Consider the following 13,551-nt stretch of genomic DNA (forward strand, 5'->3'; position numbering starts at 1 on the left):
CTGAAACATTGGTTTTTAGGTTTGAGAACCTTTGCAAAACACATTTTATTGGGTAAATAGAATAATACTAAATGCCCTATAAGAACTTTTTACTTTTAAAAAACCTATTGTGGAATTCTTTGACCGTTTCATGTCTTTTTTTTTTTTGCCAGTCCTGGGCTTAAGCTCAGGGCCCGAGCACTGTCCTTGGATTTTCTCAAGGCTAGAGCTCAACCACTTGAGCCTCAGCACCACTTCCGGCTTTTTTCTATGTATGTGGTACTGAGGAATCGAACCCTGGTCTTCATGCATGCTAGGCAAGCACTTTAACCACTAGGCAAAACTCCCGGCCCCCGTTTCATGTCTTAATTTATTGCCTAGGGGAGTAGTATGTAAGGTTATATAAAGTACAAAATTCTTCAGGATGGCATTGCAGTTCTGTATAGTCCTGCAAAGGGGAAAAGGTGGTGGATTGTGTAGCAGAGGGATATCCATTCTGGGCTGTGTTCATTAAGGTATTGAACTCTAAGGTTTGATTTATTTTTACTTCCTAGGGAAGTAAGCATAAATGGGGTATAAGAGAAGAGAGAATATGAATAAAAAGATGGAGAAATAAGATGAAGAAGTAGAAAGATACATGAAGTAGTGATCTTGAGCCTTTTCATAAATTTTGCAGATCACAAGAGCAGCAGTTAGGCAAAACAGCTTTATTTGTATTTTGGAGTTATACTGTGGGCAGCTTTACCTATGTTTTGGTCTGAAAGAAAGAGGAAATGGAAGAAACTATGAATAGTCAAGATCCATAGTTTCCATTAGATTAAATTTATTTGTTGCTTTATTATAGCAGCATACAATCTATTCTAATTGTTAAAATTCTTTTGCGCCCCACCCCCCCAGCCAGGGCCCCTCCGCACCTGGGTATCAAAGGTCCCAGGAGGCATGATGTTCTTATCCTGCTATCAGAGCCCAATGCTGGACATCATAGGGCCTAATTGTCATAATTCTTAAAAAAATTTTTTTTTGAGTGTGCTCCTTCTTGGAGCTTGTACTCAGGGCCGGGCTCTCTCCCTGAGCCTCTTTTGCTCAAGACTAGTGCCTATCACTTGAGCTACAGCACTACTTTTTGGAAGTTTATTGGAGATAAGAGTCTCCAGAACTTCCCTGCACTGGCTTGCTTCAAACCATGATCCTCAGTTCTTAAGCCTCCTGAGTAGCTGGGATTACAGGACTGAGCCACTGACACCCAGCTAAATCTTCTTGTTTGAGTAAGCTCAGCCCTATGAGGTGAACTAGTAGAGGCTTATATGTTGAACATTGACAAAATAATACAGATTTATTTGCTTTGAGGGCAAGAAAAGTTAATATATTCATTACTACCATATTTGAGTATGATTCTTAGACCAAATATTTTTAGGTTTGAAATGTAGGAAATGCTTTCAAAATGTTAGTAATGCCCTCTATATAGTATTTCCTTAGGCAAATAGATTTGCTAATACGAAGCATTATTTTCTTTTAAGCATCAAGTCTTTCACTGCAACAGAAGCAATAGGACAGAAAATTTTCAGACTTCTAATTTTTCTTAAACAGTTTAGGTGACAAGTTATATACTAAACTATGATATACATTGTGATTTAATCTTGATAGTCAAGGTTCTAATTACAAGCATTCCTTTGCACTGAGTGGTTATTACATAGGGTTTTGTACCTTAGACAACTTGAGCAGAGTGAGCGTACTGTGAGTATACTACAGGTCTTTCGACTTCCCATGTGATTATTGTGTGTGTCATTACTGCATGTAAACAAATGGTAGGGTTTGGAAGGCAGTATAATATGAAGATGTACTTTTACAATAGGGATTAAAATTATGGTGTTTGAACTTTGGGAGATGTAAAACAGTTTAAATTAGAAGTCAAAATATGTATGATTACTAGTTTAATCACCATAAGCTATATTGTTTTGTGAACTACCAGTTGTCAACAAGAAGAACAGTTACAAGCTTGGATGTAGCTCAGTGTTAGAATGCTTGCTTAGCATATGGAAGGCCCTGGGTACCATCCCCAACATCTTAAAATACACAGAAGAGCATTAAAATGAATGATGTATTGATAAATATTCCTCCATGATTGCAGAAATTTTTTTTTGTTGTTTTTTTTGTTTGTGGGTCATGGGGCTTGAACTCTGGGCCTGGGTGCTGTCCCTGGGCTCTTCAGCTCAAGGCTACCGCCCTACCCCTTGAACCACAGCCCCATCTCCTATTTTCTAGTGATTAATTGGAGATAACAGTCTCATATTCTTTAGTGCCCCGGCTGGCTCTGAACCTCGATCCTCAGATTTCAGCCTCCTGAGTAGATAGTATTACAGGCATGAGCCACTGCCCGGCTTCCAATCACAGAAATTTTGTTGTTGGTACATGCTCAATAGTAGTAGTGCTGTGTTATTATAAACAGAGTCTATAATAAAATATTGATAACTGGAATTCACCATAATCCCTGATAGCATGTAATGAATACTAAAATTTAGTAGTTTTAGACATTCACTTAGTAGATCATAGCTATCCCTTAGTCCTATATAAAAATGAAAGTCAGTAATGCTACATTCTTTCTTTGAAAAAGAGGAATGGACTTGGGTTTTAATTTTTTTGTTGTTTTTGATTGATTGTACATCAAGAAGACATTTGCATGCATCCTAGGTTATGCTTCAGTATTCATAAACTCAGGAGCACCTATGATTTGTAAGCCGTTAGAAGTTTCTAAACTTCTACCTTGTAATGTTGTAAAGATGTCCTGTGCCTATTTTTAGTATCACAGTTTTCTACACTTATTTTCTCTCCCATGCTCTTTTTTCTTTTCAAGTTAAAAACTTGAAGAAAAATTAAGATTAAAAATGTCCTCGATAGGCTGGATGCCAGTGGCTCCTGCCTTCAATCCTAGCTACTTAGGAGAGTGAGATGTGAGGATCATGGTTCGAAGCCAGCATAGGCAGGAAAGTCTGAGACTCTTACCTCCAGTTAACTACCAAAAAACTGGAGATGAATCTGTAGCTCAAGTGTGGTAGAGTGGTAGTCTTGAGCACAGAAGCTCAGGGACAAGCACTCAGTCCCTCAGTTCAAGCAGTAGGAGGTATGCTCCAGACCCTGCATACACTCCCCAGCCCCCAAGTCAAAGAAGGGAAAATCAGATGAGGTTGTTTAGAACTACTTTAAAGTTAGCAAGTTGATTGTTAATGAGGAGTCCCAATTTGAGATTGTTAATGAGGAGTCCCAATTTGAAGGGCCTGTGTGTGTGTGTGTGTGTGTGTGTCCATGTCTGTGTGTCTATGTGTGTCTGAGTATATGAGAGAGAATAGTTGTAGATATTGAAGCATTTCTTGCTAATTTTTTGATATCTCAAAAAATGGAGATTGTAGATAATAAGATAGCTATGTTGTAGGTGGGGCATATTTAATTAGGCTTTAGTTTTCTTCAGTTAGAAGATGAATACTAACCTGAGTACATTATAGTATATTCAAGGAGATACTTTTTGTGAAACAAAAGTTGCGTTCTATCTGCATAAAAATAGCTTCCTAGATTTTTATTGTATATTACTCTTATAAAGAACACTGGCAGTTTTTTTTTTAATTTGAGGTAATATTTATGTGTAGTAACATTACAGAATAATTGCCCATCATGTTTCATTGGCTCCTCCCTTGCAGCTCTATAATCTTATGTACTTTTTTTGTTCACCTATTGTTTTTAAAAATCTTTTTAGCTGGGCATTGGTAGCTCACATCTATCTCAGCTAGGAGGCTGAGGATCACAATTAGAAGTCTGTGAGACTCTCATCTCCAATTAGCCACCAAAAAATCTAGAAGTGAAGTTGTGGTTCTAGTGGCAGAGCATTGGTCTTAAGCATGAAAACTTGGAGACAATGCCGAGACCTAGCTGAGTTCAAGCCCCAGGACCGGCACTAAAATCAATCAAAACTTTTAGCTTGGTGTATGTAGGTACAGTATGTTGTGTCTGCAAATAAATAAAATACTGATTTTATTTTCTCTAGTTTATGCTTAAATATTCATATACTTGAAGGGTTTGTCTGTACATCAAGATAGCTAATAATAAGTCTAATTTTTGTTTGGGAAGATTAGGGTTAGAGGATTAGTTGGTAGAATGTTTGCCTCAATCTCCTACACTGGGGAAAAAAATAAATTTTTATGTGTGTTGAAATTAACCTACCAGAGTATTTACAAATGGAAGTATGTACATGTACTTTTATTATTTATTTATTTACTTACTTTTGTCATTTTCGTAGGATCCCATAGCCCATTGTTGCCTTTACCGAGTCGCTACAGAATGGGTTCTCGAGATACACCTGAGCTTGTTGCATATCCATTACCACAAGCATCTTCCTCTTATATGCATGGAGGAAATCCCTCTGGTTCAGTTGTCATGGTTAGTGGATTACATCAACTAAAAATGAATTGTTCAAGAGTCTTCAACTTATTCTGCTTATATGGAAATATTGAAAAGGTAAGGTTCATTTAAGTTTATTTTGCTAGAATATCTATTAATAATTCAGAAAAGGATACAAATACACATTTTCTTGAATTGGTAATATCCGGTTTCTTTCAGTATTGTGATCTACATAAACTACAAATCTAATATACTTGAATTTCAGAGCTTATACTTTTGATAAAGGATCAGTATTGATTGTGATAAAAATATTTTAAGATAACCCATTGTAAAGCAGAGCCCAAGGTAGTAGTTTAACCAACTGCTGTATATTATAGGCATAAAGCCTATACAGACAATTTTGGTTTGACATGATTTTTCAACTTTATGATGGTGTAAAAGCAATGTACAGTCACTAGAAATTATACTTTGCATTTAAAATTTTGAACTTTCCCCATGCTCAAGTGATAAGCATACTATTACTGGGAAATAGTAAGCTTTGTAATTCTGAGTGAGAGGATTGCCATGGTAAATAGCTGATACTTGTGACTGTACTGTGTTGCTAAGCTGTAAAGTTATGTGTATTTATATGCATTTTTTTACTTAACAGTGAGATTATCATAATTTGAGGAACATCTGTATTTTTTGTTACTTTGAACAGATTTATTTAGCATTTTGAGCTATAGGATATTAGAAATTACTCTTTCATTGAGTTATACACGCAGACACACATATTATACACGCGCCCACACATGTATATAAACATGCCTCATAGCTTGGCCAGAAGTTGTGAATTTGGGGAAACGTTTACGGCTTTGCACACTTGTCTTCTAATTGCTGTAAGTAACATCTGAGGAACAATGTGCTTTTTTTGTTGTTGTTAGCTCAGTCAGTGTTTGAAACTGATATACTTAGGTAGAATGTCAATACTTTAGTAATGTTACTTTCTCTTGTTTTAAATTTAAATATTCTTTATCACAGTGATTAAAAACAGAATACAAGTATGTGAGTCCCTAGTATATGGAAGGGGAAACATGGCTTGGAAAGTTGGAGCTCTTCTTAGTTTATGAATTCTAAAGTCTTCTTGAACTAGAAACAGCTTTTATGAATTCTGAAATGATTTAATTGTGTTAAAGAAGAAGAAAAGAGACAGGTGAGGTGGCTCACGCCTGTAATCCTAGATACTTAGGAGGCTGAGATCTGAAGATCGTGGTTCAAAGCCAGCTTGGGCACTAAAGTCTATGAGACACTTATCTTCAATTAACCACCAGAAAATCGGAAGTAGTGCTGTGGCTCAAGGGGTAGGGTAGTAGCCTTGAGCTGAAGAGCTCAGGGACAACGTCCAGACCCAGAGATAGGGTGCTAGCCTTGAGCTCAAGAGCTCAGGGACACCACCGAGGCCCAGAGTTCAAGCCCCACAACCCATTAAAAAATTAAAAAGAAGAAGAAAAGAAACTATTCACAATTTGGTCTGAGGATAACAGCTGGAATAGTTTTTCTTAGATACTGGCTGGGAGTACATGTGATTGATTTAGCAGCATTGGATTAAATAGATCAACAGACATAGGTATTTATCTTAGAACTACTGAATTTCTGGTAATTAATAGGCTTTAATGTATATTTTAACTTTTCATTACATAGCATCTCTTTTCTCTTTGTATAATCATCAGACTTAGGCAGTTTGATCCATATCTTCATCAGATTTTTCTTTTATGTTATTGTTTCAGATGATTTAGAAACCCAAAATAATTTTTGTTTTTCTAATAAAACCTAAGTTTTCAGCTGTAATCCTAGCTGAAATCTGAGAATCAAGTTCAAAGCCATCCTGGGCAGAAAAATTCATGAGACTTGTATGTCTTAAGTTAATCAGCAAAAAGCTGCAAGTGGAGGGTTGGCTTTAGTACTAGGCTACCCTTCAGTGAAAAAGCCAAGAGAGAGTGCAGGGCCCTGAGTTCAAGCCTCGTAGAGGTTCCAAAAATCAAACCACAAAAAACCCAACTTGTTTTTCTGAATGTTATTGTATTTTGGCTAATTCTAATCTGTTTCACTATTACCCTGTGTTTAATCATTTCAAATACATAATAAAAATACATATTATATATAATAAAGATATAGATCTACCTTTATAGCTATCTTAGAGATAGACATGTATCTATAGATATATGTATAAAATATTATGTATTATATATAATAAAGATGTAGAGGTACATCTAAAAATCTAAATATATGTCCCTTATTTTTAAAGTAATATGATACTTATCTATTAAGAGAGTTAATTTTTCCTAACCTTTTAGGGGAGATTTCAATATAAGAATTACATATATTATTGTATATTGGTTCACTATTAGATTTGTTGGATATTACTAATTAAGTTATTTTGCTCTTGAAGATAAAATGATTTCAAGTGTAGTTCAAAATTCTGGTACTACTAAGTTTTAGTGTATGTATGTATATATGTATGTATGGTCTAAAATACTTAGATATCCTATTACAATAAGAAATTGAAATGATTGCAATAAAGATTTGTCTTATGTTTTTGGTATTCTTTTGAGATTGACATGTAAGAAGGTAGTTGGTTTCAGGTATCATGTTAGTTGTGGTACTGAGGACTTTTCAAGGACAAGTCTGAATGATTTAACCAGTTATCTCATTCAATTTTTACAGTATCATTTTATATTTAAAATAGTTTGAGGGGAAAACTATTACCATTGCCTAAGATGCCATGAAACTTATTACTTATTTTTAGATTGCCCATATATTATACTTCCCCTACTGACCATGTTGCCTCAATGTTATTTTGTGCTATTTATTAGAGCATCTTGTCTTAACAGAACCCTCCAATCAGTTTGAAGTTATTATTTATTTACTTAAAAAATTTTGACCATGTATTAGAATATAAGATTCAGGGAGATTATGTTTACCACTAAATCTCCAGTACTTGGCACAGTGTTTATCAAAACATATTAGATACTTAAATATTTATTGAATGAATGGATAGTGAAAAAAGTTAGGTCATTGTCCCTATTTAGCTAGTATCTTAAATAGTCTCCAAATTATGTGGTGAACAAACAAAAAAGCCAGGATAAGCCAGTGCTCATCTTCAGTGGGCACAGAATATAATTATAATCCTTTTTTTTTAAAAAAAAAACTTCATTAATTTTGATAAGTATCTTATTCATGGCAGAATCTGGGTGATCTTCTGTATTTGACTTTAACCACTTAAATCATATTGTCTTTTAGAAATTTGTTTCTATGGAAGGTAATTAAGTGGTCTCTTTTTTTTTGGGATTTTGTGTTAACAGGTAAAATTTATGAAGACCATTCCTGGCACAGCACTGGTAGAAATGGGTGATGAGTATGCTGTAGAAAGAGCTGTTACACATCTTAATAATGTTAAATTATTTGGGAAAAGACTTAATGTTTGGTAATTATCTTAAGTGATTATTTTAAAATATTTGTCTTTTTATTAGAGACATTCAATTTTAGAATAGTTTTCAATAACAAGAATTTGAAACAGGCAGCAGTAGTTTTGACATTATAAAGTTTTAGAGCTAGTGCAGTTCAGAATCTGTCTACATATACTTAGGTTTTACTTCTGTGATTCTACAACAGCATTTTAAAATAGGCAAATATTTATTTTAAATGTTTTCTAACATGAGCTGAGTGCTAGTGGCTCATGATGAAATCCTAGCTACTCAGGATGATGAGCTCTGAGCAGGAAAGCCCATTAGACTCTTACGTGCAATTAACCACCAAAAAAGCCAGAAGTGGAGCCGTGGTTCAAGGGTAGAGTGCAAGACTTGAGAAAAAAAAAAGTTAAGTGTACATACTTTTACCAAATATGTACATATTTTCTTTTTTTAAATATATTTTATTATAATTAATAGAAGAGTTACATTATATTCACAAGACAGAAGGTGCATTACTTAACAACATTGCTACCCCTTCTCATGTTTTTGTCCCCATTTGTACATACTTTCTTCTTGCTGTTATTTTCTTAATATAATAACTACTTCTATAGCATTTACATAGCATTACACGTTACAATTTAGATATGGTTTAAAGAACATGAGAGGTCGGGGCTGGGAGTTTGGCCTAGTGGTAGAGTGCCTAGCGTGCACGAAGACCTGGGTTTGATTCCTTAGTACCACATACATAGAAAAAGCTGGAAGTGGTGCTGTGGCTCAAGTGGTAGAGTGCTAGCCTTGAGGAAAAAGCCCAAGGATAGTGTTCAGGCCCTGAGTTCAAGCCCCAGGACTGCCCCCCACCCCCCCAAAAAAAAGAACATAAGAGGTCACACATAGGTTGTATGAAAATTGTATGCCACTTATATAAGGTCTTTTTTTATATCCATGGAGAGATACTGGAAACATTCCTCATTCCTCATGGACAGCGTATATTTATTTTTTGCTTTTTTTTTTTTTTTTTTTTGTGGTACTGAGGAATTGAACCCAGGGCTTTATGCCTGATAGGTAAGCACTCTACCACTAGGCCACACCTTCAGTCTAGTTTGCTTTATTTAAATAGCCCATGTACCTTGTTTTGTTAAGATCCATGTAAGCATTTTTATGTTATCTGTTGTTTTTTACCTAACAAAGTATATTGTAAATGTTTTTCCTTTCCAATTTTCAGTGTGTCTAAACAACATTCAGTTGTTCCAAGTCAAATATTTGAGCTAGAGGATGGTACAAGTAGCTACAAAGATTTTGCCATGAGTAAAAATAATCGCTTTACAAGTGCTGGCCAAGCATCTAAGAATATAATCCAACCACCCTCGTGTGTGCTGCATTACTATAATGTTCCACTGTGTGTCACAGAAGAGACTTTCACCAAGGTAGGTGCTGAAATCTGTGGAATGTTGATGTTTACTGTTTTAAGATTTGTATCTTTTGAGTACCTGTGTTTGTTTTGTATGTGTATGTGTGGGTGTAACCTACTGGCTTTAAACTTTCAATCCTGTCTCCATTCCCAAAGTTTTGGGATTATAGGCATGTGCTACCACATTTGGCACTTATTATACTTTTGATATTACTACTATTTTGTTTATTTGCCACTTTTATTATTTCACTGTTAAATTTTCTGGACTATGTTCTTTACTAAGTCTCTGTTGGTTTGTGGCTTGGTCCTTCTGAGAGTTGGAATAATAATGAGATACCTTTACTTCTGTTTTCAGAAACTTACTTTTACCATGATCTTAAGCCTCACACTAAACTTTATCCATCTAGCTGGGCACAGTGGCTCACGCCTAATCCTAGCTACTCAGGAGGCTGAAATCTCAGGATTGAGGTTCAAAGCCGGACTGGGCACTAAAGACAGTGAGACTCATATCTCCAGTTATTCTCTAGAAAAAGGGAAGTGGGGCTGTGGCTCCAGGATTTGGCTGTAAGCTGAAGAGCTCAGGGACAGTGTCCAGACCCAGAGTTCAAGCCCCACAACAGACCTAAAAACAGCAACAACAATAACAACAAAACTATATCCGTCTTTGTCATATTCCATATACAGGGATGCTTCAGAGCCTTAGTTACTAAATACTCAGGCCTTTAGAATATATATTTTAATGCACAAATCTGTGTTTTTATTGTAAAGCATGAACGTATTTACATATATACTTTTCATTATAAAATTTTCTTTCTCAAGGGGTGGGGTGGGGGGGAGGGTAATGGGTACCAAGACATGTGAAAGGGTATCAATGTATGTGAATTAATGCACCTTCTATCTGGCAAATACCATGTAACCCTTTTATTAATTACAATAAAAATATAAAAAAATTTCTTTCTCAGAGAAATTTATACAAACCTGAAAATACATACAGTGCATTTAATTGATTCCGTACTCAGAAAAGAGAAGGTGCCTTATTTGTACTCAGAAAAGAGAAGGTGGTTTATTTGGGGGGGGGCATATTTTTAATGAAGTTTTGCTTTTCTTTGACAGTTGTGTAATGACCATGAAGTTCTTACATTTATCAAATATAAAGTGTTTGATGCAAAACGTAAGTGAACATTTTCTCTTTAAAAATTTTTCTGGTGGGGCTGAGAGTTTGGCCTAGTGGTAGAGTGCTTGCCTAGCATGCACGAAGACTCGGGTTCAATTCTTCTGTATCACGTGTATAGAAAAAAGCCAGAGCCAGAAGTGGTGCTGTGATTCAAGTGGTAGGGCTCTAGCCTTGAGAAAGCCCAAGGACAGTGCTCAGGCCCTGAGTTAAAGGCCGAGGACTGGCAAAAATAAAATAAAATAAAATAAATAGGATAAGCAAATAACAATTGGGCTTATGTTTTATTTTAGCCTCTGCCAAAACACTTTCCGGGCTATTAGAATGGGAATGTAAAACTGATGCAGTAGAAGCTCTTACAGCACTTAATCACTACCAGATACGAGTCCCAAGTAAGTATAATACTTTTTCTGAGTGTCTCATAATTATTCAGTAGGAATTATCTTCAGAAACATGAGATAATAAGAGTTTTTTGAGGGGGGGAATATAGAACATTAGCCTTGCACATGTTATGTATATGCTCTGCTGCCAAGCTACATTTACTTGCCCAAGATTTTTTTTTTGTGAGCCATTAACTCAGGGCCTGGACACTATCCCTGAGCTTTTTTTTTTTTTGCTCAAGGCTACTCTACCACTTTGATCCACAGAGCTATTTCCAGTTTTCTAGTGATTATATGGAGATAAGAGTCACAGTGGGCCAGGAGTGTAACCTACTGGTAGAGTGCTTGCCTAGCATGCATGAAGCCCTGGGTTCAAATCCTTGGTACCAAGTACTCAGAAAAAGCTGGAAATGGTTCTGTGGCGCAAGTGGCAGAGTGCTAGCCTTGAGCACAAAGTGTCTTAAGGACATTGTCCAGGTCCTGAGTCTGAGTTTAAGCCTCAGAACTGGTGAGAGGAGTGGGGGGTAGGATGGAGGGAGCTGGAGAAGAGAGGGCGAGAGGGCACTTCGAACCATGGTTCTCAGATCTCAGCTAGTAATCCTGAGTAGCTTGGATTACAGGTGTGAGCTACTGGAACCTGGTGTCCAACATTTTTTAATACAGAGGAAACAAACAGGTATAGAATTCCATTATTACCTACTGATGTATATTTATGATAAAATTTAATGGCTTAAAATAGCAAACATTTGGGCTGGGGTTGTGGCTTAGTTGGTAGTTTACATGTGAGACTTTTGGGTTAGATTGCCAGCCTGCAAAAACCAAACAGTCTTTTGGGAATCATAGATATATATTTGTAATTTGCCCCTCTTCTTGTCATTTAACTGGCTTTTATATAAATATAATATGTGCAGTAATGTTTTTGTTTTGTTTTTGTTTTGCTAGTCATGGGGCTTAGATACAGGGCCTGAGCACTGTTCTTGGGCATTTTTCAAGGCTAGTGCTCTACCATTGAGCCATAGTACCACTTCTGGCTTTTTCTGTATGTGTGGTACTGAGGAATTGAACCTAGGTCTCATGCATCCGAGGCAAGCTCTCTACCACTGGGACATGCTCCCAGCCCTGATGTGCAGTATTTTTTGCAAAGTGGACTTCGCTACTTAATCATATTTGTTTGTTTTTAATTTGTAATGATGAATTCACTGAATCTCTTTTAAAGCTTTCAACAGTAGTAATGTAGCAGTGTTTGATGAAGCATACCTTCTAGTAAAGTAGCAGTTAGTCTTCCCCTTCTGGTACAGATAAATTCTCCTTTGAATTTTTATTTCTAAAACTGTAAAATAATGACATAATTTCCTCTGCCAGTCCGAAGTGATCTTGAAAGTTTGAAGTGAAATGAAGTATTGACTTTTTTTTTAAATTTTTACAGATGGCTCCAATCCCTATACGTTGAAGCTTTGCTTTTCTACATCATCCCATTTATAAGAAGAGAAGAGCATGTTAGAATTTATGTTCATCTTTATTACAGTTTTAAAGCTACACTTAATTAAAGAAAATCTAAAATGGTTGATCTAATTATTGTTGCCTTGCTTACTTTAAGATCCTGTTCTGTAATAAACATTTTGCCTCAAGTAAATTGGTTGTAAACTTAAATATTGTTTTCATTTTAAGATAGAATATAATGTAGACTATCTACAGTTTCATTGTAGATTATGCACATATATAATTCTAACTGTATTACTATAATTTTTCCTCCACAGTAAAATATATTTACATTCTTAATGCTAATTATCTGCAAGTATTTTTCCATTGTGTGAGATTAATGCAGCTGAAGGTATTGCATTTTAATATAGAATTCCTACCATATGTTTAGATGTTGAAGTATGTTGCATTAATAACTTGTATTTATTATTTAAATCAAGTTTGAGAATAACATTGAACATGCTGACTTAAGATCTATAGATTTAGCTGATTTTATATTTTTGAAAGGCTAATAGAAACACTTGTACAGTATGCACTCAAACTTATTTAAATTGGTGTATTTTTTTTAAGTCATTGTCCATTTGTATTGACATGCTTCTGTTTGTAGTTCCAGTTTGGAGATTTTATAAAGTTATAATGATGAGTTAATGTGTTTATCTTTATTTGTTGCATGTCGACCTAATCTTGAAAATATATCTGGCTTTGAAATTTTAGTAGCGGTTATAATTAACTCTTCTATATGATAATCTAAGATCCATAGGTAGCTTTTGCAGAACTCATAAGCCCCCAAAATTATGTGTAGAATTTTGGTTATTTACATTTTCTTTTTTACTCTTTGATCCAGCATAATATATGTATTTTTCTATCTGGTACAAGATTTAAGGATCTAATTTTATTTTTAATCAAAATGGGTAGTTATTTGTCTCAATACCATTTATTAAATATTCTCCCACCATGTCTGTTTCTTTCTTTTCTTTTTACATAATCGTACACAGACAAATGAGATTTAAAAACTAAGTATATTAGAAGACAATAAGCACATTTATTATAAAATTCACAGCTTTTCAGTAATAAATGATGCAACATTTTCTTTTCCTCTTTAAAAGAGGAAGGAATTTGTTTGATCTAGCTAGAATAACTGGCAAGTCCAAAGTTAGCAATAGCAGTGTGTAGTATCGAGAGACTTTTAAACAAATTTCAAGTTCAATTCAGGTCATATAAAGGCTTTATTTCTATTTATTTATTTATTTATTTTTGCCAGTCCTGGCTTGAACTCAGGGCCTGAGCACTGTTCTTGTC

General features: G+C 35.2%; 1 protein-coding gene and 1 non-coding gene across 4 annotated transcripts in view; one reads left to right on the top strand and one right to left on the bottom strand.

The window, feature by feature from the left end:
- Positions 1-13,196, top strand: part of Hnrnpll (heterogeneous nuclear ribonucleoprotein L like) — a 37,267-nt gene extending 24,071 nt beyond the window's left edge. For all 3 annotated transcript variants that reach the window (XM_090337124.1, XM_090337123.1, XM_090337122.1), the window contains 6 exons: positions 4,265-4,482; positions 7,707-7,828; positions 9,037-9,238; positions 10,336-10,393; positions 10,687-10,785; positions 12,200-13,196. In XM_090337124.1, coding sequence (XP_090193250.1) covers positions 4,265-4,482; positions 7,707-7,828; positions 9,037-9,238; positions 10,336-10,393; positions 10,687-10,785; positions 12,200-12,255 — 755 coding nt within the window. In that variant the 3' untranslated portion in view covers positions 12,256-13,196. The remainder of the gene's footprint in view (positions 1-4,264; positions 4,483-7,706; positions 7,829-9,036; positions 9,239-10,335; positions 10,394-10,686; positions 10,786-12,199) is intronic.
- LOC150060855 (small nucleolar RNA SNORD88) lies at positions 880-969 on the bottom strand. The gene has a single exon (XR_016536317.1). It is a non-coding gene; the product is annotated as a small nucleolar RNA SNORD88 (small nucleolar RNA).
- Positions 13,197-13,551: the final 355 nt, after the last annotated feature.

The sequence above is a fragment of the Megascapheus bottae genome, chromosome 7 (assembly GCF_031878675.1).
Source record: "Megascapheus bottae isolate mThoBot1 chromosome 7, mThoBot2.hap1, whole genome shotgun sequence".
Classification (NCBI taxonomy): Eukaryota; Metazoa; Chordata; class Mammalia; order Rodentia; family Geomyidae; genus Megascapheus; species Megascapheus bottae.